The sequence below is a fragment of the Anolis carolinensis genome, chromosome 1 (assembly GCF_035594765.1).
Source record: "Anolis carolinensis isolate JA03-04 chromosome 1, rAnoCar3.1.pri, whole genome shotgun sequence".
NCBI classification, from domain to species: domain Eukaryota; kingdom Metazoa; phylum Chordata; class Lepidosauria; order Squamata; family Dactyloidae; genus Anolis; species Anolis carolinensis.
Window position 1 is genome coordinate 326,370,059 of NC_085841.1, and position 24,106 is coordinate 326,394,164.

General features: G+C 41.4%; 1 protein-coding gene across 19 annotated transcripts in view; it reads right to left on the bottom strand.

Annotated features, from left to right (window-relative positions):
- ralgapa1 (Ral GTPase activating protein catalytic subunit alpha 1) overlaps positions 1 to 24,106 on the bottom strand; it is a 192,050-nt gene that overhangs the window by 96,511 nt on the left and 71,433 nt on the right. For 12 of the 19 annotated variants that reach the window (XR_010002099.1, XR_010002101.1, XM_062968273.1 and 9 more), the window contains 2 exons: positions 10,868 to 12,421; positions 8,998 to 9,122 (listed from right to left, as the gene is read on the bottom strand). Coding sequence is in view for 15 of the 19 variants with exons in the window: in XM_062968273.1 (XP_062824343.1) it covers positions 8,998 to 9,122; positions 10,868 to 12,421 (1,679 nt within the window). In the remaining 4 variants the exon portion in view is untranslated. The remainder of the gene's footprint in view (positions 1 to 8,997; positions 9,123 to 10,867; positions 12,422 to 24,106) is intronic. The other 7 variants (XR_010002102.1, XR_010002103.1, XM_062968285.1 and 4 more) reach the window with 1 other exon arrangement.

Consider the following 24,106-nt stretch of genomic DNA (forward strand, 5'->3'; position numbering starts at 1 on the left):
TGGTTTAATGTTTTTCAGGCTATTCAAATTATTTTTATTGTTTTAAATTATTTTCTCCCTGTTTTTAATGTTACTTGAAAATAGTTCAAAGATATTTTTGATATAAGGTAAGGTAGAAATATTTGAATTTAAAAATCCAGAAAAATAAAAATGTTTCCATTACAAAGTTGAATGTCCACAACCAACAGAAAACTTGTAATTTGAACTGTAATTCAACAGTATTCAATTTGTAATTTGAACTGTAACAGAAATATGGAATGTATACAAGATAATAGAATAATACACAAAGTATTGGAAACTAGAAGAAATGCCAGACCTGTATCAATGGAGAATTAAATTGATGGACATCAAGGACATGGAAAAAATGACTTTTTTGATTAAAAAGAACTCGGGTAACCCTATAAAACAAACAACCTGGGATCAGGTAGAAAAATATTTTAGAAGAAGACGAACAAATAATTATTGGGAGGTACAGTAATATAACAATATACCCAATCGAGGGAGAATCTGTAGAATTAGAAAAGAACCAAACAGCAAAGGACAGGAAAGAAGTCAAGACTATTTTTTTCCCTTTTGGTCAACATTATTATTTTTTATTGTTTTTCTTTATATATATTTTTCTCCCCTCTTTTTATAGTCCTCTCTCCTCCCTTCTTCACTACTTCTCTTTTTTTCTTTTTCCCTTTACTTTCTATTCAATAATTGTTCTCACTCTTTCGATGTATTCGATTTCTATATATATTAATAATATTTTTTTTAAAAAAATAGAATCATAGATTTAGAAGAACATGTATACACCCTTTAACAGCTAACAGTAGCTATGGTGAATTATTTGGCATATTGAAGAATATTATAATAATGATTTGATCAGAATTACAAACTTCACCTTAAATTACAATTAAATTGTTAAAATTGTCCCAGCACAGCAATGCATTGCTCACATTGTCAAACCTTACATAAAATCTTTCTTGTAATTTCATGACAGTTCTCTACTACTGGAATCTTTAATCCTGTTTTTAAAAAAACTGAATTAAAAAGCCTTCCAGATTTATAAACTGTTGAGGATTTACACTCCTGAACAGGTTGTACCTGTCCCTGATATTTAATAATTAAATAAATAAATAAAAATATCCAAGCCCAGGTGGAAACTTTCCTTATTGTCTTGTTTCTTAAATTTATCAGGGTGATGAGGTTTCTCGGGATTAAAAATTAGCCATGTATGTCCACTGCCTAGAATCTTAGTCAGGTAATACTTTCTTCAGGTAATCTTCTAAGAGGCAGAGAGGCAAGTTTCAAAAAGCGATTATCCCCAGTACTGCCCAAAACAGTCAAAAGCCACAATTTATCTCAAAACTTTTGCTGATGACTCCTTTCCTTTTTTGTCAGTTTTCTATGCAATCAAGCAAAAGAAAAAGAAGCTCGAGGGGTCATAGATAAATACATGACAAATCACACACATGATGTAGAGATGGTAAACCTATAGAGAAAGCCTGATCAATACAAATACAGTAGAGTCTCACTTATCCAACATAAATGGGCAGAATGTTGGATAAGCAAATATGTTGGATAATAAGGAGGGATTAAGGAAAAGCCTATTAAACATCAAATTACGTTATGATTTTACAAATTAAGCACCAAAACATCATGCTATACAACAAATTTGACAGAAAAAGTAGTTCAATACGCAGTAATGCTATGTAGTAATTACTGTATTTACGAATTTAGCACCAAAATATCATGATGTATTGAAAACATTGACTACAAAAATGTGTTGGATAATCCAGAACGTTGGATAAGCGAGTGTTGGATAAGTGAGACTCTACTGTAATAATGTCAGCATGCACAAATCGGACAAGTGTGGGTTGCTTTTCTGCATCTTAGAAAAATGGACATTCCTAGTAAGCAATCAGTATTCCATTTTGTGGAAGGTGCAGAGAAATAATCCACAAAAGATGGGCATAACAAAATCCAGAAACCATTTGTGTGGAAATGGCCGATACTACAGAGGACCTTTATACTCTAGTATCCCTCTAGGATAGCTTCAGGTGATTAGTATTTCTCTATGTTTAATAAAAGTGGAACAAAAACTCCAAGTAGAAGCTCGGTAAATTTCCTGCAAGAAAATATTTGCTAAAAAGGTCACTAAAGTTCACACTGTTTACACAGCTGTTAAATCAGCAGATCATTGATTTTTTTTGTTAAATCATAAGAAACAGGCCTTAATCCAATGTGACAGCACCACAGAGTGACAGCAAAGGACACAAATAAAACATCTGTCCACTGCTGTCTAATGAAACCTATCTCAAATGTATGTAGCACCTTTATGACTGCCAGCTGGTGAAACAGTTAGATGTTCACCTGGCTTTGGCAGATGATCACTGATCCTGAGCTGTCAGCTTGCTACAGTGAGCTCCATACCCAATGAAGAAGCACCAGCAGTGACTACTTAAGACTGGATCTGGAGACTGAACTGATATGTCCATGACATGCCAGTTCAGTTGTATCTAGCCTAGTATGTGGCAGATAGATATATTTTCTGCTGCAGATTATAATTGGGGTTGAAATGCTGGGGGAAAAAAAACCAACGCTGCAGGGAAAGATTCCGAACCATTGCATATAAATGCCTGATCACTTATCAGTTCTAACAAGCATTGTATTGAGACAACTGAACAATATAGTTTTGAGGCCACTGCAAGGGTCCAGAGTCTCAACATTTCTTCATAATACTGAATAAATACTGAGGAGAATGGCCCTCACATGTACCAAATCCAGTAATGCTTTACAATGTAAGAGTCCAATAGAGACTGCTGTATAGTTTTCTTTTTGAAGGTGCCACCAACAGCCAATTGTTCAGGTAAGAAAACATTTGTATTGCCTGAGTGCAGAGGAAGAAAATCACCACAGCCATGCATTTTGTGAACACCTTTGTCATCAAAGAGAGTCTGAATTTTGTACCGGTATGTGTCAGTGCCAGTCGACAAGTGAAGGAATTGTTGGTGTTGCAGCTGAATAATGACGAATGGGCCTCTTACCTGTAACTTGGTTCTTCTAGTTGTCATCTGTGCCCTCACACAAATGGGCCTTGTGCCTGCCAGAGACCCTGTTCTGAAAGCTCCAGGGGTCAGTAGCCTTGGCAGGAAACCCTACCTCCTCCCTACAAGGATGCATGTTCCAGCCCGCCAGGCTACTCTCCCCTCAGTTTCATCCACTGGAAAAATAAGACACTGGAACTTGAAAAGAGGGGAGGCAAGGCGGGTTGTGTGAGGGCACAGATGAGCAGTCAAAGGACCACAGTTACAGGTAAGCAGCATGCTCTTCTTTATTGTGGTTCTGTGCCTCACAACAATGGGTGATTGGAAACTTACCATTAGAGATTACTCAGATCACGAAAATAAAGATTGTGTCAAAGCACAACCAAAGTGTGCATCTTCTAGCTCCAAAGCAGGATTTCTTGGCCAAGGCTATTTGAAACCCTAGGGTTCCCTAAGAGGTTGCTAGGGATTTTGTGAGACATTGTAATAAAAAAACATTTTTAATCAATAATTGAAATGTAAGACATAAAATATTTATGCAGGGGTTCCACAAGACCTGAAAATGATTAGAGTGAAAAGCTAAAACTGAAAAAGATACTCTAAAGTGTAAGCAGAAATGCCATATGAATGTTGAGAGGCTGAGACCAAGAGGCTGCTTGCAAAGTTCTGATAGTAAAGTACCCCCAATAAGAGCTGCAGATGCAAAACAAACAAACAAACAAACAAACAAAAAACAACCCTAGTGGATTGTGCTCTGATGCCAGTAAGAAAAGGTTTCTTGGCAAGCAAATAAACTAGTTGAGTTGTTTGCACCATCAATTTAGAGAGTTTCTGAGAAGTCATGGTGATCCTTTTGGGGAGCCTTCGTAATAGATGAACAATCAACTAAATTGACAAAAAGGAGCAATTCATATTGGCAGATGTGATAAGCACTATGGGTAGAAATGATAAGCACAAAGAAGACTGCCTTCAGTGGAGAAGGCAACAGTGTTACCATTAACTCTGTTATATACCTGCGAAACATTGACCGTATACAAACATTTATCTCAATTTCTGGAACAATTGCATCAGTGTTGCCTCCGAAAAATCTGCAAATCTCTTGGGAAGACAGGTGGGGAAACGTCAGTGTTCTGGAAGAAGCAAAGACCACCAGCATTGAAGCAATGATCCTCTGCCATCAATTTTGCTGGACAGGTCATGTAGTCTGAATGCCTGATTACTATCTCCCAAAAGAGTTACTCTACTCACAACTCAAGAATGTAAAATGGAATGTTGGTGGACAGCAAAAGAGATTTAAAGATGGGCTTAAAGCCAACCTTAAAAACTGTGGCATAGACACCGAGAATTGGGAAGCTCTGGCCCTCAAGTGTTCTAACTGGAGGTCAGCTGCTACCAATAGTGCTATGAAATTCGAAGAGGCACGAATGGAGGGCGAGAGGGAGAAACATGTCAAGAGGATGGCGCATCAAGCCAACCTTTGTCAGGACCTCCTTCCATCTGGAAATCAATGTCCTCACTGTGAAGGGATATGCAGATCAAGAATAGGTCTCTACAGTCACCTATGGACCCACCGCTAAGACTTTACACTTTGACGACAATCATATTCGGCTGCAAGTGATAGTCTATGATGATGACCATGAGAGTCCACCCTTGCAACATGAGGTCCAAAAAAGCAAAAACAAAACAGAACCAGTATCAAAGCAGCTTCCCATTCCAATGATTTAGTCAGGAGCAGGACTAACTTTAAGAGCAAAGATCCTCTCACTGAGAAATTAGGTTAGTGATCTCAAGTGCTGGGTCAGGGAAGGATATTGGAAAGAAACAAGGTAATGGCAACAATGAGGTATAGTTTATCAAAGAAGTCATTGGTTTATCTTGTGTAGGAGCAGGTGTTGAAGTTTGGAGTTCAGACAACTGAAGCAGCAGGAATCATCAAGATGGAAGTCTAAAGCCAGCCTTGATCCAGTCATAGTAATTCAGGGTGTGTGTATAAGGGGCAGGCCCTAGGTAATTTTCTAGTGTAAGCAAGCAGTATTTTTGGCGCCCCCCCCCCCCCCCCAAAAAAAAACAATCACTGAAAAATACAAGGTAGGTCTCCCTGTCAAAACAAAAGCCTCCATGCAGTAGTAATAATAATTTTTAAAGCCTCCCCAACACATTCTGATTTCAGCCTCACTGCTATACCTCACTTCTGTACCTTAGATTTCCCGCACTCAAGGCCGCGGATAGATGCTCCTCCTCTCCTCTCCCCTCCTGGCTTTGGAGAGGGGGGGAGAAGAGCTGCAGATGCTCCTTAGGTTTCTTGTCCAGCCAAGTCGCTCAGAGAGAGAGAGAGAGCAAGAGAGAGAGAGAGAGCGAGAGAGAGAGCCAGAGCGAGAAGGAGAGCGAAAGGGGGCCCCTTCCCAAAGGAGGGGTTTCTACTCGAGAGTGACGGATGCGCCAGGCCAATCACAGCGCAGGTGGGTGGTGCTGCAGAAGCGTCCCCGTGAAGCTTCCTGGAAAGGTGAATCGGGCCAAGTCCCTCAGAGAGAGAGCGAGAGTGAGAGGGAGAGCGAGTGAACCTGGGAGGAGGAGGCTGGGGGTGCGCGCAACACGCAAGCGAACCTATAAGGATTTCTGAGGCAGCTGGCAGGCGGGCCGATGGCGGCGGGCAACGGCGGTGGCACGGGCGGCACCATTCTTATACGGGGGTGCCCCGAGTGCGCCCCCTGTTGGTGTGTGCTCCAAGCAACGGCTTAAGTCAACTCGCGGTTGGACCGCCTCTGGAAAGGGGAGATCTGGACAAAGTTGCTCTAGAGCAGAAGAAAGTGAATGTTCTGACCAATGAGGTGAATAAGACTGACTCTGGTACCAATAATAAAAACAGTGCAGTTATGTCTCAGTAATTGTATCTATTCCGATACGAAAGAGAACAGAATTGATAAGATCTAGAGAGCTTATGTCAGTAAACCCATCATGCAACGTAACATAAGAAGATGTAGAGGCCTATGGCCAATCTTTATGATAATGACACACCCAGAAGATCCCTTTATGGAAGAGACTAATCTCTAAGAATGAGAGTGAATACCACAGGATGAAGGCTCAACTCAAGGTAATTATCTGCAGGAGAATTTATGCTAAGGAGATTGAGAATGGTTAGCTGCAAAAGTGCAAAAGACGCTCTGAGTTGACTGGTCAGAAACAAAGCTGTTTGATTATAATTCTTGTTTCAGATGCTAAAAATGTGACAGAAGGATCTGAGAATAGAACCCAGAACTGATCCATGGCAGACACTAAAGCATAGCTGGCATTGCTGAATTCTTTGGTGACTGTTTGATGACATTTATAGGTATTGCCAATACTGAAAGTGGTGGAATAGTCATAAAAATACACTGTAAAAGAATTTTACAGTGAACTGGGAAAGAATTTATTTTTTTTAACATCCTAAATATCCATATCTTGGGGAACTTTTTGGTTATGCCAGAAGTTGCCATGGATTGTGCTCGTTGTTTTATGGATGGTGGTCTTTAACCTGCTCCTGGAATCAAAGTGGAGGGTGATTTAGAGTCCCCTGCTGTGATACAGGCAGTAGTCATTGGGATTCAAGGAAACACCCATGAGCCAGGCTGAGGAGCTGGTTCACTAGTGGATGGGATCGAAAATGAGCCAATAACCAGAGCAATTGCCTTTATACAAGAAGTCACAGTCACATTTCTAAATGTCTATGTTTAAGTAATTCAAAAGTCTTACACAGTGAAGTAATAACAAAAGAAGCAGTTTAAGTTAGATGTGCTTCACTAGCTACCTTCTATGGCTGTTTCCATAACTTCAGACTTTATTCTTAAGAACTTGTGAGGTGAATTCATGGCAAATTTGGCACTCTCCTTCCACTAGAAGAAGGCTTTAGATACCATAAAAGATGGGGAAATATAGTTGCCTTTAAAAAAACTTGAAAAACTTAAAAAAGTACTCTGTGAATAAAGCAGAATATTTTGAATTTTGTGCTCTCTCAGATAATGGAGAGAAATGAAAGGGGTAAGTAGTGCTAGTGGGACTGAACATGCATGGAAGAGAGGATAAGGCAAAGCTACTCCATTGTAGAATATTCTGGCTCATATATGTCAGGCTAAATGACCATAAAAGAAACTGTACTTATGAAAGAAATAACATCTCACTGATCTGAAGAAATAAAATGCTTTATGAGTGATGGGCAGGAATTTTCCTTCCAAAAAAAGTATACCTACTTGTGTAATGGTAGGATGAGAAAGGCAGTAGAGAAGCATCCTGCTGCCACACACCCTTTCTCTAAGGCAGTGGTTCTCAACCCCGGATGTTTTGACCTTCAAATCCCAGAAATCTTAACAACTGGTAAACTGGCTCTAAGGTGTTTTCCTGTTTTCTTTTCCAGCTGTTTGTGATGTTTTTCTTAAATAGCTCTGATGGATTCCCTAGCTCCAGAAACTCATCATGCAAAACTTGACTTTTACTTTTCTGCCCGTTTCTGGGCAATGGAAATAAAATACTCCTCACAGAGCATTCATTCACTCAGAGCCTGACACAAAAGTGTTTGATTGACTAAAAGAGAAGCCTCTGCTTGCTGCAGGCTGCATTTTTTTTAGTGTAATGCTGTAGTATAATTATTTCCTCATGAGAAACATATGACAAATGAACCAACAAAATGATTGTGCATTTTCTTCATTTGCTTTTCAGACATGTATGTATTCTTCTCAATAAGGAGAACTATAGAGGAAATGATAAAGACATTTCTATACACAAACACAAGGGGCACATCTCCTGCCCCCGGTGTTAATAACATGAAAAGAGAAGAAAGTTGCAACAAACAGAACAGCAGAGAAGTAAATGTTAACTGATGAGAAAGATAGCCAGAGAGAGGAATAGATGGGGAGTGCTTAGAAATTGCTCTGCACTCAGTAAGTTTGTGAAGAGAACTAAAGAAAGAGGACAAGGAGTCATCAATAATATGTTTGCCTTTACTTCTGGATAGTGCCGGGGGCATGCATTTTTTTGTAAACTGTTTCTTTCTACTTCTAGAAATCTATATTTCCCACCCCTTCTGCTTCGGCCGTTGTCATACACAGCTTATAGCAAACACTAGACCAGTGGTTCTCAACCTGGGGTCCTCAGATTTTTTGGCCTTCAACTCCCAGAAATCCTAACAGCTGGTAAACTGGCTGGGATTTCTGGGAGTTGTAGGCCAAAAACATCTGGGGACCCCAGGTTGAGAATCACTGTGCTAGACCTTAATCCTAAAATATAATGTTGAGGAAATAAGCCCTCTCCACTTTACCTTCACCTTAGTAAATCTGAGACCTGCATAAGTGGAATAATACTGGAAGTGGGGGAAAGAAAATAAAGTCTGAATCTTCCTTATCTGAAATGCTTGGAACGAAGGGTTTTTTGGATTTCTGTTTTGTTTTCCTTTCAGATTTTGGAATATCTGTGTTTGCACACATAGTGAATGAGAGATGGAGGGTAAGGAGCCTCCAATCCACCACTGCCAGAAAGCCAAAGGGGGAAAGAGAAAAAAAGGGAAGGTGATGAGGGGTCCATTTACTCAAGGTCCTTATAAAAGCAGAAGTCCTAAACACTTCCCTGATTATCAGCATACTTTCTGCCCTTTTTCCAAAGTAGCTGAGAAGGGATGGGAAAATTCTCCCCTCCAGAAGTCTTTTTAATTCTCTCTCAGCTAGATACAGATGGTTTCCTGGGCACCCACTCTGTCACGGTCTGACATTGGTGCAAGTGGGCGCCCAGTGGCAAAAAGTTTTGAATTTTGGCGTACTTAGCCAGTTTTTTGGATAAGGGATATTCAACCTGTATCTATTTTGAATTTAGACAGGCACTCAAGTAGAACGTCACTTTATCACATACAATTAAAACATGCTTACCCATGCTGTAATTTAATCATCAAGTATCATCATCATTGTCATTTATCTTAACCTAAAATAAAATGGCGAAAGCTTACCAAAGTGCTGCCACTGCGTAATCTTTCAGCTATGAATTCATCCATGAGGTCAGGAATATTTGTATTACTACTGCCATTATCACTACCAAGAGGGTTCTGCTTTTGGTTCATATCCTCTCTATTGGCTAAAAGTAAATGAATGACGAGATATAGTAAAGCATATTTTTAGCAACAAATGTTGTATATGTATTCAAATAAATCTAGACAATGCAAAAAATCACTTGCTAAACATGCAGTTAATGTATCTTCTCTCCTAAATAAATTTTTAGGAATTAGTGCATCTAACCTAACCCTTAAACCACTCCATCCCACCATCACCACTGAGCAAGTGTTAGTCAATTTCCAGTGTGACCTTGAAAAGAGCAAGAAAGCTTACAGATAAGCACTACTTCAAAGTTGTTAATGCTTGCTTTAAGCATACATTCTTCATTCCTCCATATCACCAATTGTGTAATACCCACTGCAACTATGCCTATGTATGCTAATTACATTTGTAGACATAGAAGGTATGTTTCACTGCAGTACTGTATACACAATGCACATTGAAATAAATTAGTACACAATGAAAAAAATGACATGATAAAATAAATAAGATTTGTTTAAAATGGTCAATGACTGATGATAAATGTTTCACAAAAATACTATATTTTCATTGTTACATTTTGGTATTTTAACCTTGAAGTTTCCAATACCCTTACTCATTTTATCTTTTGTGATGCAGAGTTGCCCCCTCAAAGGATTATGAAGTAACAATGTTAATCAGAGGTATAATATGATCTTGACATTAAAATCCTTAGGCATTAATTTCAAAATATTATAAAAATATTTTTAATACCCAAACTGCCATTTTCCCAGGAGAGACTGTAATAAATACAGTATTTCAATAAATCAGTCTGAAAGAATTTGTATTACGGCCCAGACCATTGTGATATGCTTACAAAGGCTGCCCTAAGATGGCATTAACATCTCAATGCAGGATGCATTATGTAACATTCTGTTAATCATGCAATACAATGAGGGGAGAAGGCAAAAACCTACCTCACTGCTGAAAGTTAATTTACTGTTCTTTAGAGGTTACTTAACATGTCAAATAAGATGGTGATATTAGAATGACAGCCAGACTCACCCACTTAGCACATAGAGGCCTCATAGATAGCTCAAGAAAAACCATCATGGTACCTTTATGTACTTCCATGATTCCAGTAGAACAAAAGCAGTGACAGATGTTGCTACAAAAACAGTGCATCCATTCTAGTGAATGCACAAGGAAAGCACTAAAGCATGTTTTAAAACAGCTCAAATAAAAGGACAAAATAGAAGCCTATCTGTTATGATGGAATAATCCAAACATAAAAATTTGATATCATCTTCAATTTTCTTTTTGTTTGTGTTTTCAGGAGGAGGAAGAAAAACTAACTGAATCTATAATTGGCTCAACTGTATTAACTGATAAGTAGGATGTTATAGTTGAGATATCAGAACTACTTTTTCTGTTAGAAAGCATATATATATATATATGCCAATTACATATACAAGATTGGATTGCAAGCCTGCCAAGAACAGGCTGGTATGGACAGGATCCCTTGGTGCATTATTTACTGTCTCTTCCTCTTCCCTATCTTAATTGTTCAGCAGCAAAGTGGTTCATTAAAGGTTTTTAAAAGGATAATTAGTAATTTAAAGTTCATAAATGTAACTCTTGCTTGAGGGGGAAAAATTCAGCTGGCCATATGCGCATGCAAAACCAAACAGGAAAAGCAGTGATCATCCCAAAGCCAATAGATTGCTTTATAAGAGCTTGCTTCAGGTGCATTAAGCCAAACTGGTGCTGCCTTTCTCCTTTTGTGCTCTGCACACTGTTAGTGCTCACCTGCAGCTTTCTTTCCAAAATAGCCCATTACATGACTGTACAGATCCCTCAGTGGAGCCTCTGCTGGCACTCTGTTCTGCCTCTGTGGGGAAACATTTGCCTTCGGCTTCGAAAGAGCATGTACAACAGATTTATAAACACCACCCAGGGCGCCCTGCTGTTGTCCCGACTCCTGACTCGATGGCTTAGGTGGGCTACGATTAGGCATCGGATTTATTCCAATACTTTCCTTCTGCAGCGTAGGTGCTGGAACTTCTCCTGATTCTTTAATCTGTTTACTATTAGCAGAAGTTGCACTGGCTGTGTCTAGAGGCCTATATATTCCGGGTCTGATTGTCACAGCCGCAGCAGATGAGCCAGTGCTCATATTGCTGCTGCTATTGCTGCTGCTGCTCCCACTATTGAAACCACTGAGTTTACGGAGACGTGCTTTCCATGGGGCCTCTCTGTTTTCTAATGGATTATAAAATTGAACAGATTCGGTAGATGGCCTAAAAGTGACATGTACACTGTTACACTTTTTAGCTGCTATTTTCATGATTTTAGCCTTATGGGTTACTGTTTCAGATATACTTCTCTTAGTAGGTGACACTTTGCTCATGCCTGTAATGTGAAGCATTTCTGGGTTAACCAAAGCTTTATGTGGCATTTTCTTTGCATGCATAACACTTGTGTTGGTTATTTTTTCATTAAAGAGGACACTCTTATTCTTTACAGCTAATACTGTTTCCACAGATAAATCTACATCAGTGGCAATTTGGCGGTATAAATATCTCTTCCGTTCCTTGCCACCAGGGCTACCTGACCCTTGGTCAGGTGGATTTTGGATATGTCTACCAATATTTAACTGTTTCGCTTTATCAGCTTGGCTTCTTGTAAAACTGTCTACTTGTCTAGGTGCAATGTTACTTATAAAGCCACTTTGGTTTTGCTCCAGTTGCATCTCTGGATTTTCAACACTTTCTGCAATAGCGATACTACTAGTACATGTAACAGTCTGGTTTGTACTCTCTATTCCATCCAATGGCAATTTATCACTATTTATTCCTGTGTCAGCTTCATGAAGAGCAGACTCATGTTTATCTATTTCAATGCTACTGCAAAGTTCTTCTTTTTCCTTAAGATATTCTCTCAGAGATGAAAGAAGATCATCTTCACCTTCAAGGTCAACATACTGGTTTTGTTCAGAGGCTGTATCTGAAAGTTCTACCGAGCTTACTAAGTGACAGAGATGGTCATAAATACTATCCCCAACTTCCAGAGAGGACTCTCTGCTATTTGTATCAGTAATATGACTTTCAGTGGATCTACATATTGAAGAGGCCTCTGTGGAACTCTGCAAGCTTGGAGCATGATGAGATGAACCGTCAATGACAGGAACTGCACCTTTGACTCGTTCAACTGTGAATGGTTCCAGGATGTCAGATGTACTGCTACTTCGTGGAAGTGGTTGCTCTTCATTCAGCGCATCAAAAACTTCACTAGGAGTTTCCTCGCTCTGTGAAAAATGTCTGATGCGAGGTGGACGTGGAAGGATCTGAGCATCATCCATGTCTGTAGAAAAAACATTTGCTTAGTATTTATTATATTTGACATATTTCAGTTATTAGTTTTATTCATTCACTACTCAGTAGTCATAATATGCTTTAAAAAGAAGGCAAAATATTTCCTTAATAAGAAAATATTCTCGTATAAAAACCTAAAATGTTGTTAAACATATATATACATCTTCATGTGCACACACAAGCTCACTATCTAGTATAATGTGAGATAATCTGAGTTAGACCATTGGAACAGAGTCTTAAAATGTTAACATGCATGGAAACAGATAGCAAGATCATGGGAGATTTGGAAATGTTATTAAAGCTAGGGCTGTGCCAATGAATTACTAAACAAATTTAATTCACAGATATTCATTAAAATAATTACTTGCTATATTGCATAATTGCAAAAAATATTTAACCACATAACTGAAATTTATATACATGATTTACATCAGTCTTCAACAATGTTGTGCCATTCATATGTGTTAGGACTTTAGCTTCCATGCCGCCCAGCCAATAGCATGGGGAAGATGGGCATTGTACACTGTCTAATACATCTGTATAGGCAGCAAATTAGGGCAGGATGATTCAGTATACAGAAAAAGATACATGAAGACACTCATAACACACACAAAAATCATAGTTGTTTTCAGTACCATAACATAAAAGTGACAGAAGGAAGAATATTTCCCCTATTCTACAAAGGCAAGAAATATATGCATATATACACCCTTCAGGATCCAAGTGGGATGCTGTAAACCAGTTGGCATTTTCTCTTTTTAAAAGGAAAACACTGAGAACTTAAGCATTGGGGAATAAAGCTATGACAGTCTTCCAAAGGATCTGATAAATCTTGAATCTACTGTTTTATGTTGGTAACAGAACTTATTTTTCCTTGAAATTGCCAAAATTATATCTTAATTCTAAGAATGTATCTCTTATTCCCCACTAGGCTGGACTACAAACTGGAAAAAATAATACTTACAGTATTTCTCCTTTGCCCCTGCTCTTTCAGATACCAGCCAAAAACAATATGCCTTCTTTGGGAAGAATGGTGTTGGAAACTGTATACTATATAAACTCATGTACCTTGTATAGTACAATTGGTTCGGGGCCCAAAATTATGGATTTTGATATGACCCATGGATAAGTTGATGGTCATTCCAGAGGGGGGAAGCCACAATTGCCACTTAAGAGGATCAGCTGGCCCAGGCCATTGATGCCGTTTCCACAACCAGGCGTTCAAAAAAAGCCAGACACAGTGCCATGGAGGAGAGAGTAGAGGGGGATCGGTGCTATTTTTATGTTATACTAGGACATATTAACCTCTCACCTTTCTCCATTCCAGAGAAGGGGATAGGTACTTTTTGGATATGAGTTAAGGTACAGTACTCACATTGATCCATGGACAGGTTGACCCAAGTTTTTTGGGTTGATTTTTTTGACTAAAATTTCTAGACTTAAATGTAAAGATATAGTGTAGTCCAAGAGGACCAGATACACAGAAAATGTTATATATGGTAACAGTCCTTCCATTGAATAAATTATTAAGGGTGCTAATGTTCTTTTCAACTCATTCTTTCGGCAAGCCTTTTTCCTTATGCTTCTGCTGTTTTGAGTCTTTTAAATTTTTCCTCCTTACAAATATTTTTATATTTGTTTTATTAAAATATATGTTGATTGCCTCTCAACTCACCAAGGCTCCCAACACAATGTGCAACCAATTAAAAAAACAGATGAAACATTATTTAAAGAAATGATTTAAAAAGAAAAAAGTTTTTAAAAGTGCATATATTCTTGACTTTATAGACCAAAGGGCATGCACAACAGCATGGTCTTATGTTTTGAAACAGAAAGGAGATGGCACCACCCTGACATTCCTTGGGAGGGAAGTCTACAACTGAGGGGCCATTACTCAGAAAAAAAAATGTGTTGCTGGTCTTCTTCAAAGTGTGTGCATGCGCTTTACAAAAACAAAACAATGCACTACACTATTCTACACACACACACACACACAATATTGTTTTGCTTTAGTACTTTAGTTGGAAGGTACTTTCAGTATATTTAATCCTATTTGTATCCCATTCTTCTCCCAGCATAGGACTCAAGACAACATGCAACACAGATGAAACAGAATATGGGTACATTTAATTGTAACAGGAAAAGGTTTTCAAAATAATGAAACAAACTATTGTATCTAAAACGGCAGTAAATTAAAAACAGATTAAAAGTAATTAAAATATTAGACACAAGTGAGAGATAAAAAGTAAAGTAAACCTCTTCCGCAGTAAACAGTTAATGGTCAATGTCTAAATAAAAAGGCAGGTGGAAGGAACGCAGATAACTGGAACAATGCAGATAACTGGGAAGATTCTACTGCCAGGAAGGCCCTCTGTCACACCCTCAACAGACATATCTCTCAAAGACGTAGGATCTACAGAAAGCTTTTCTCTGAGAATGTCAAAATAAATAAGGTGTACAAGATGTACAAGTACAAGTGTTAGTTTTGACCTTTAAAGCCCTATATGGTTTGGGTCCAGGTTACCTACAGGACTGCTTTCTCTCGTACAATCCGCCCCACACACTTAGGTCCTCTGGTCCAAGTAGCCAAAACCTGACTGGCAACCACCACCCTGGGGACCTTTTCATCGGCCGTTCCATGACTGTGCAACAACCTGCCAGTAGACCTCCAAAAGCTGGATCAGCTGTCAGAATTTAAGATAAAAGTGAAGATTTAACTCTTCCAGCAGACCTACCCAGACAGTTTTAATGGTGAATTTTAAACTCCACTATATATCTTGTTTGTGTTTTGTGTATTTTGATATGTACTTTATAGAAGTATGTTTTAATATGTGTATTTTATGGAATGTTTTAAAATGATTGTGTTTGTTTACGTTTTAGCAATGTTGTAACCTGCCTCGAGTCATGAGAAGAGGCGGGCAAGAAATAAAGCTTTTATTATAAAACATATGGAAAGATCAGATTTTTTTCAGACAGGCTGCTAGGCCAGCAAATCAAGAATGAAAACTTTAGACAAATAGTGAATGCGAAAATTGAGCAAAAAATTCAAATTCAGCAACAAAGATCTGTATACCGCAAATTGCCAAAGGAGTGTATTTGCTCTCAAGATTTTGATCACCTAAAGCAGACCAGTTTCATTTTCATAGGATAGCAGAGAACCAATGGAGAAACCTATTTATAGTCTTATTTTTAGTAAATATTATCTAGTCAAAAATATATCAATACATATGTGATGACCCATGGGCCTTGTAGTCCTGCTCAGGACATTGTAATTCTTGATGAAGATGAAAACTTGGGTTTTTTTACCTTCCCAGTCTGAACTGGATTTCTCTCAGCCAGATCTTTCCCAGGCAGATCTGGGAACCTTGCACCTGCAGGAAAGTTGTCTCCCAGAAGTATGTCAAACAAGCCCAGAGTCTACTTCTCCCGTGTTCTTGCGCCGGGAGTTTTGTAAACAACAGAGAAGTTTGGAATCAGCTTCGCGCAGGAGTGCGAGGATTGCAGCTAAGAATGTGGCCAATTAAGACTGCTTCTCGTGAGAATCTTTGGGGAGTCTCACATCTGGTCTCAGAGTTTAGCTTTCGGTTCTGTTTCCCAGAGAACTGCTTCGGCGGGAAAGTTAGACTCTATTTAGGTGTTTTGCCCGCGTAGTAACTTCGCGGAGTCAATTCGTCAGCCTACGGAGCGAGTTGTGTCTGGACAGCGCGCTCCGATTCAAGCCTCGCTCCTGCTCAAGCCTTGCCTTGCTATCCAGCCTTCGCCTTGCTTCCCAGCCTTTGTTATCTACGGACCTTGCCTTGTTTCCCAGGATCAATCCTTGCCTTGTTCCACGGATTTTACCAAGTTATTCCACGGACCTTGTTCTTGTTCTTAGTTACCTTGTTCCACGTTCAAGCCTTGTTTCAAGTATCAAGTTATTTCCTAGCCTCGCTCAAGTTTCATGGACTAAAGGACCTTGTCATCTCCCCTCACTTTGCCTGGCAAAGTGAGTGTTTCGGTTATTGGATTACAACTTTGGACCTTAATATTTCTTATTTGACATTGCTTTTTGGACTAATTCTGACCTTTCCTGAAAGGACTAATTCTGGACTATTTTCTACACTTGTTTTTATTAACTTTATATATTCCTTCAATAAAGATATTAGTTAGATTCTGGCCTCTGTGTTTGGTTATTGGTGCCTTTGCAACCTGGGTCGTGACAGTTTGACTCCGCCACCCATAAGCACCAATTAACCAAGGCCAGAATGTCTACCGGAACCGTGCCGGGTGGGCAGCCGCTTACCTACACCATCGACAAGGATGAGGTGGATCGCATCCGCGACAGACTCAACGCCCAGGATGGAGAAATAAAGGGCTTGCGGGAGCGCGGAGTCCGCCTCCCGGCCATGGCGTTGCCTACCAAGTTTACTGGAGAAGCTTCTAAGGTTCATGTTTTCCGTCGCCAATGTCAAGCTTATCTAGAGGCCCGAGATGCCGAGTTTCCCCAAGAAGACATCAAAGTGGCGTGGGTTTACAGTCTTCTAGACGGGCCAGCGGCCAATTGGGCGACGGCACTGTACGACCAAGCCTCTCCACACCTAAGATCAGCGCAACACTTCTTGGACCACCTCAAGGAGACTTGGGGAATCGAGGACAATTTGGAGGCAGCCGGTCACAAACTCCGTCGCCTTTTCCAAGGAGACAGACCTATGTCTCAGTATATAGCCGAGTTCCGAGTGCTGGCCCACAACACCGGCTGGAACGATGTAGCCCTCAGAGGACAATTCCGGGAGGGTCTCAACATTGAAATGCTGGAAGAAATCTCCAAGGTGGATCCTCCCCAGACCCTCGAGGCACTCATTGATCAATGTTTACGGGCTGAAGTCATGATTGCCAACAGGAAACAGTGGGTTCGAGGCCAGGGCAGTAGAGCCGGGGCAAAACCCCCCGCTCCCATCAGCGTTCAGCCACGTCCAGTGTGGAGACCCCCACCGCCAACCCCATACCCCAGAGGAGGCGAGGAGGTGCCGATGCAGTTGGGCAATGTGCGTCCCAGACTGGATGCCGCCGAGAAGGCCCGTCGTCAACGCTTAAACCTCTGTTGGTACTGCGGGAATGGGGGCCATTTCGCCAGAGAGTGCCCAGCCAAAGGGAAGCCTGCCGCCCGTCTTGCGGCGGCGTCCTCCACGGAGACGAAGGCGTCTGAGCCGACTGGCACACAGCCGGCGGGGGAAGCCAACGACCGGGTGTAGAGAGGCTCGCCAACCCGGTCAAAAAATCCATTCAAGAGCCGCCAACCGGGGTCCTGTTCCTTCTCGTGGTCACATTATGGTCAGCAAAAAGGGGACCCGTCATGATCCACGCCATGATAGACTCTGGAGCTACCAACAATTTCATTGATAGAGAGTATGCCGACTCTCTGGGATTACAATATCATGATTTCAAGAATGCCCGTGTGGTGCAAGCCATAGACGGCCGCCCCCTCAAGACGGGCCCCGTAAGTCAGTGGTCGGAACCCACCAGGATGTGGATAAGGGAACATATGGAAGAGATTTCCTTCTTTGTTACCGAGGTTCCCCATTTCCCTGTGATTTTGGGAATTCCATGGCTGACTCTCCACGACCCTAACATCTCCTGGTCCAACAGAGAACTGCAGTTTGCTTCGCCGTACTGCCAAAACCATTGCCTCGTAGCCAAGGTCTGCCATGCCACAGACACCGAGCCCATCATCACCTTGCCAAAGAAGTACTCCGAGTATTGGGATGTATTCAACGAGAAAGAAGCCGAAAAATTACCCCCACATAGACCTTATGACTGTGCCATTGACTTGGTGGAGGGGGCCCCGATCCCGCGAGGGCATCTCTACTCCCTGACTGAACCAGAGCAAGAAGCTCTCAGGGAATTCATAGAGACAAACCTTCGCAAGGGATTCATCAGACCCTCTCAATCCCCAGCCGCCTCCCCAGTGATGTTTGTGAAGAAGAAGTCAGGGGAACTACGCTTGGTGGTGGACTACAGAGCATTGAACAATATCACCAAGCGGAACAGCTACCCCCTGCCCCTAATCTCGGATCTACTGGATCGGCTTCGAGGAGCCAAGGTTTACACCAAGCTGGATCTTCGGGGGGCTTACAACTTAGTTCGCATCAGGGAAGGGGACGAGTGGAAGACCGCCTTCCAGACCAAATTCGGATTATTCGAGTCCCGAGTTATGAATTTCGGTTTATGCGGAGCTCCCGCAACGTTCCAGCATTTTGTCAATGACATTTTCCAGGACTATCTAGACAGGTTCTTGATAATCTACCTGGACGATTTTTTGGTGTTTTCTAGATCACAATCAGAACATGAGAACCACGTCAAAATGGTGTTACAACGATTGCGGGATCACGGACTTTATGCCAAGCTGGAAAAATGCGCCTTTGATCTACAAGAGGTAGATTTCCTTGGTTACCGCATCTCGCCTCTAGGGCTTTCCATGGATCCAGCCAAGGTTTCAGCAGTATTGGAATGGCGGGCGCCAACTAACAAGAAAGAAGTGCAGCGTTTCTTGGGGTTCGCGAACTATTACCGCAAGTTCATTCCAGATTTTGCCCGATGGTCTGACCCCATCACTAGCTGCATCCGTGGAAAACAGCCTTTCCGCTGGACTGATCAAGCAGAGAAAGGGTTCCAGCAACTAAAGAAACTATTCACGTCCCAGCCAATTCTACAGCACCCAAATCCTGGAACCCCTTTTGTTGTGCAAGCGGACGCCTCTGATGTGGCAATTGGGGCGGTACTCTTACAACCGGTGGGAGATCACCTCCATCCCTGTGCCTTTTACTCTCGTCAACTAACCACACCAGAGAGGAATTACACCATTTGGGAAAAAGAACTACTGGCCATAAAGGCAGCCTTTGAAACTTGGAGACATTGGCTAGAAGGGGCCAAATTTCCCATTGAAGTCCATACTGATCATCGTAATCTAGAACATCTAAGAACTGCCCGCAAACTGAATCAGAGGCAGCAACGTTGGGCTTTATTCTTCGAACGTTTCAACTTCCAGATCCATTATGTGACCCCAGCCCAAACCAAGCAAGCAGACGCCCTGTCACGTAAACCGGAATACGCTGCAGGACGCAAGGAGACCTTTGAATCCCAACTGCTACAACCCGAGAACTTTGCCACGCTCACGGTGGGGAACACCAAATCCATTCCCATTGGTTCAACTTCCCCTACTCCAGGACCCATCTGTGCTCAAGAAATCAGGGCTAGTCAGCAAGCAGATGCCTGGGCGCAGGACCAACTTCGCCAAGGTCTGCATTTTCCCTTTTCGCTTAAAGATGGGCTGCTCTGCTATAGAAATCATGTTTATATCCCACCCGGACCGGGCAGGGAAAAAGCGCTTCGTCTGTGTCATGACTGCAAACCAGCAGGACACTTCGGACTATTTAAAACTATGCATTTGATCCTAAGGGATTTTTGGTGGCCCAAGATCCGCAAGGATGTGGAAAAATATGTCAACACCTGCCCTGTATGCCAGCGCTCCAAGATACGAAGGGAGAAGCCCTCAGGGCTTTTACACCCCCTTCCTACCCCATCTCGCCCATGGGAAATAATTTCCGCGGATTTCATCACTGACCTACCACCTTCCTGTGGATTCACCACGATCCTAGTGGTGGTGGACCTTTTCACCAAGTTAGCCCATTTCATTCCCTGCGAAGGCCTCCCCACGGCCAAAGAAACTGCGGATCTATTTCTTCAACATGTTTTCAGACTACATGGATTGCCCAAGAGTTTAGTCACAGACCGTGGATCTCAATTCACCTCTCGTTTTTGGAAGGCACTACAAAAACTATTGGGCATAGACTCTCGCTTATCTTCAGCTCATCATCCCCAAACAGATGGGCAAACGGAGCGCACCAATGCCACTTTGGAGCAGTATCTTCGCTGTTATGTAAACTATCAACAGGACAATTGGGCTTCTCTGTTACCACTGTCTGAGTTTGCCTACAACAATGGAGTTCAAGCTTCTACAAAAGAAACGCCGTTCTTTGCAAACTACGGCTTCCATCCACGTTTCTTCCCCCCTGTCATTGAAACTTCAGAAGTTCCCGCTGCAGAGGATTGGCTGCAGGAACTCACAGCGGTGCAACAACTTTTGCTCCAGCAACTGGACCAAGCCAAGGAGGACTATAAACGCCACGCTGACAAACATCGCCAGCCGGGCCCCGAAATCAAGGTAGGAGATCGGGTTTTCCTGTCCACTCGCTTTTTGCCCTCCCACCGCCCTTGCCGGAAGTTAGATGCCCGTTTCATTGGCCCCTATCCAGTGGTGGCGCAATTAAACCCCGTGACTTTCAAACTCCAACTTCCGCGTTCAATGCGCATTCACCCAGTGTTTCACCGTTCCCTGCTCCTTCCGGCGGATGGTGTGCGCCCTGATACAGACCAACCGGCCCCCCCTCCTGTTTTGATGGATGGGGAGGAGGAGTTCGAGGTTGAGGACATTTTGGATTCTCGCTTTCACCGCCGCCGCCTACAATATCTCATTGACTGGGTGGGTTTTGGCCCTGAGGAACGCTCTTGGGAAGACGCCTCCACAGTCCATGCTCCTGATCTAACCCGTCGCTTTCATCAGACCTATCCCACCAAACCGCGACCTCGCGCCTCGGGGAGAGGGCCCCAGTTTGGGAGGGGCCTTGAGGAGGGGGATAGTGTGATGACCCATGGGCCTTGTAGTCCTGCTCAGGACATTGTAATTCTTGATGAAGATGAAAACTTGGGTTTTTTACCTTCCCAGTCTGAACTGGATTTCTCTCAGCCAGATCTTTCCCAGGCAGATCTGGGAACCTTGCACCTGCAGGAAAGTTGTCTCCCAGAAGTATGTCAAACAAGCCCAGAGTCTACTTCTCCCGTGTTCTTGCGCCGGGAGTTTTGTAAACAACAGAGAAGTTTGGAATCAGCTTCGCGCAGGAGTGCGAGGATTGCAGCTAAGAATGTGGCCAATTAAGACTGCTTCTCGTGAGAATCTTTGGGGAGTCTCACATCTGGTCTCAGAGTTTAGCTTTCGGTTCTGTTTCCCAGAGAACTGCTTCGGCGGGAAAGTTAGACTCTATTTAGGTGTTTTGCCCGCGTAGTAACTTCGCGGAGTCAATTCGTCAGCCTACGGAGCGAGTTGTGTCTGGACAGCGCGCTCCGATTCAAGCCTCGCTCCTGCTCAAGCCTTGCCTTGCTATCCAGCCTTCGCCTTGCTTCCCAGCCTTTGTTATCTACGGACCTTGCCTTGTTTCCCAGGATCAATCCTTGCCTTGTTCCACGGATTTTACCAAGTTATTCCACGGACCTTGTTCTTGTTCTTAGTTACCTTGTTCCACGTTCAAGCCTTGTTTCAAGTATCAAGTTATTTCCTAGCCTCGCTCAAGTTTCATGGACTAAAGGACCTTGTCATCTCCCCTCACTTTGCCTGGCAAAGTGAGTGTTTCGGTTATTGGATTACAACTTTGGACCTTAATATTTCTTATTTGACATTGCTTTTTGGACTAATTCTGACCTTTCCTGAAAGGACTAATTCTGGACTATTTTCTACACTTGTTTTTATTAACTTTATATATTCCTTCAATAAAGATATTAGTTAGATTCTGGCCTCTGTGTTTGGTTATTGGTGCCTTTGCAACCTGGGTCGTGACAACATATGACTTTGTAGCAATTTTGTTAAAAATGCATCAAGCCAAGGCTTCACAAGTATTCTATTTATTGGATTGCTTCCATAGTAATGTCAAAGTGGAAGCAATTACTGTAGAACGTATCAGATTTTCTGTCCAATAGTGAGTCAAATCAAACAGTAAATTTTATAGTTGCCTAGAATACCTTTGCAGAAGGCTTTGTATCAATACAATAATGGACTAAGTTCCCAAAATGATGGGCTAAGAGAGGACTTAACGAAGATTATTTGACTGAAGTTGATGTTTCAAACAAAAATGTCTGATATTTTTAATATAAAATGTTATGATGTTTTACATATTTATATCACTTTTTAAATCTGATGTACAAATAGATGGTTATATCTTAGTTAATACTGCAAGTATGCAAATCATAACACATATGGGAAATGGAAGAGAATTCTGTGGATTATTAGTAATGAGGGATCATGGAGCATGATCTTTCAGAAGGAAAGGACACTCTTCTATGAAGACCTCAAAAACTATTATCCTGGGGTTTCTGAGTCTGTGAGAAATATGAATTCATTCTTCATTCTGGCTGGATGCAAACTGATCAATTTGTAATCTCCCAGATGACTACTGTGGGGGAAGGCTGTCTGAATAGTTGAACTAGTTGCCTTGATATTTGATCTCATTAATATGAATGGCTTCAGACTGAAGACAGATAGCAATATCATTTAGCATAATTCATTTCTAAGCCTGCTTCCTTTTTCTTATCATGTAACAACACATTATTGCACTTAATTACATGAACAATGTCAAAATGGGCTCAGTAAAGGGTCATAGTTGGCTTGTCCTATAACTCTCTTTTCTTAGCTTATCTGTGAGTTTCAGGATTAAATCTCTTGAATGCATTTATTAAAATTTATAACCTTCCCTTCAGCTTAAACAGCACCAAAGGTGTCCAATAAAATCTGAATAAAACAAAATTACAATATAAAAACAGATGAAAAACAATTTAAAACACATCAACAATAAAGAAAAGCACACCCAACTCATTGAAAGATTGTCAGCAGGAATGCAGCTTCAATGTTAAAAGTATGTTTGAATAAAACATTTTTGGCCACCCAAAACACAAAAGGGGCCAGCTTTGTCTCTCTGATCAGGCTTCCATAGTCTGGAAGTGACCACCAAGAAAATCCTCACTAAACATGCTTCCCAGGGCAGTGAAACTGAAAGGACGGTCTTTTCCTGAAGATCAAAAATCTCCGATTTTCTGTTTTATATTTGAGTAACCAGTTCCTGCAGGACACAGAAATTCTCCCAAGTTCTTAAAAATGGAGAATTGGTCAGTTATTTAAAAGACGCCACATAGATTACCATCTCCACTGAAACATTTTAAAAGGCATGTTTTACTTGTGTATATTCCACTAACTCAATGTGACCCAAATGTAGCTCTGTTAAAATTATTGTGTACATTTGTATACCATCTGATGTTTTCAGGACAGGTTAGAGATCATGGATACTAACCAATACTGCCGTTATAAAGGAACTGAACAGAGCATTTCTGATCTAATCCTTAAACCAAACAGAAGCAACTATGATTAAAACAAAGCAACGACTTTCTCAGCTCAGGGTGAAATAGCAGTTACTCCCATTAATTAGAAGTGAATCAATGAGGATTCCTTTTCCATTTGTTCAGTTGGCAAAGACCAAAAATCCTTTCCTGTTTCAGAATCCTTCACATATTTTTATACAAAAAAGTGTATTTAATCTGAGATTATTTGGCACTAGAACTCCATTTAACCACTGTGTGACCTGTAAGCAGTGAGTTGCACCATAATTTATTTTGGTTCGTCCCAGCAAGGGAGTGAATACCAGTGATGGGAGAAGTCTATATAACTTAATGTATGCTCACTCCCTATCAGCAGGTCTTATACAGCTCAGTGAATGATACAGACTAATTAATCCTGTTAGAAGAACAGAGAACCGAGTTGGCATAAATTCAACTGCCAATTGTGGCAATCCAGAAACTGTCTTCTGTTACATGCATC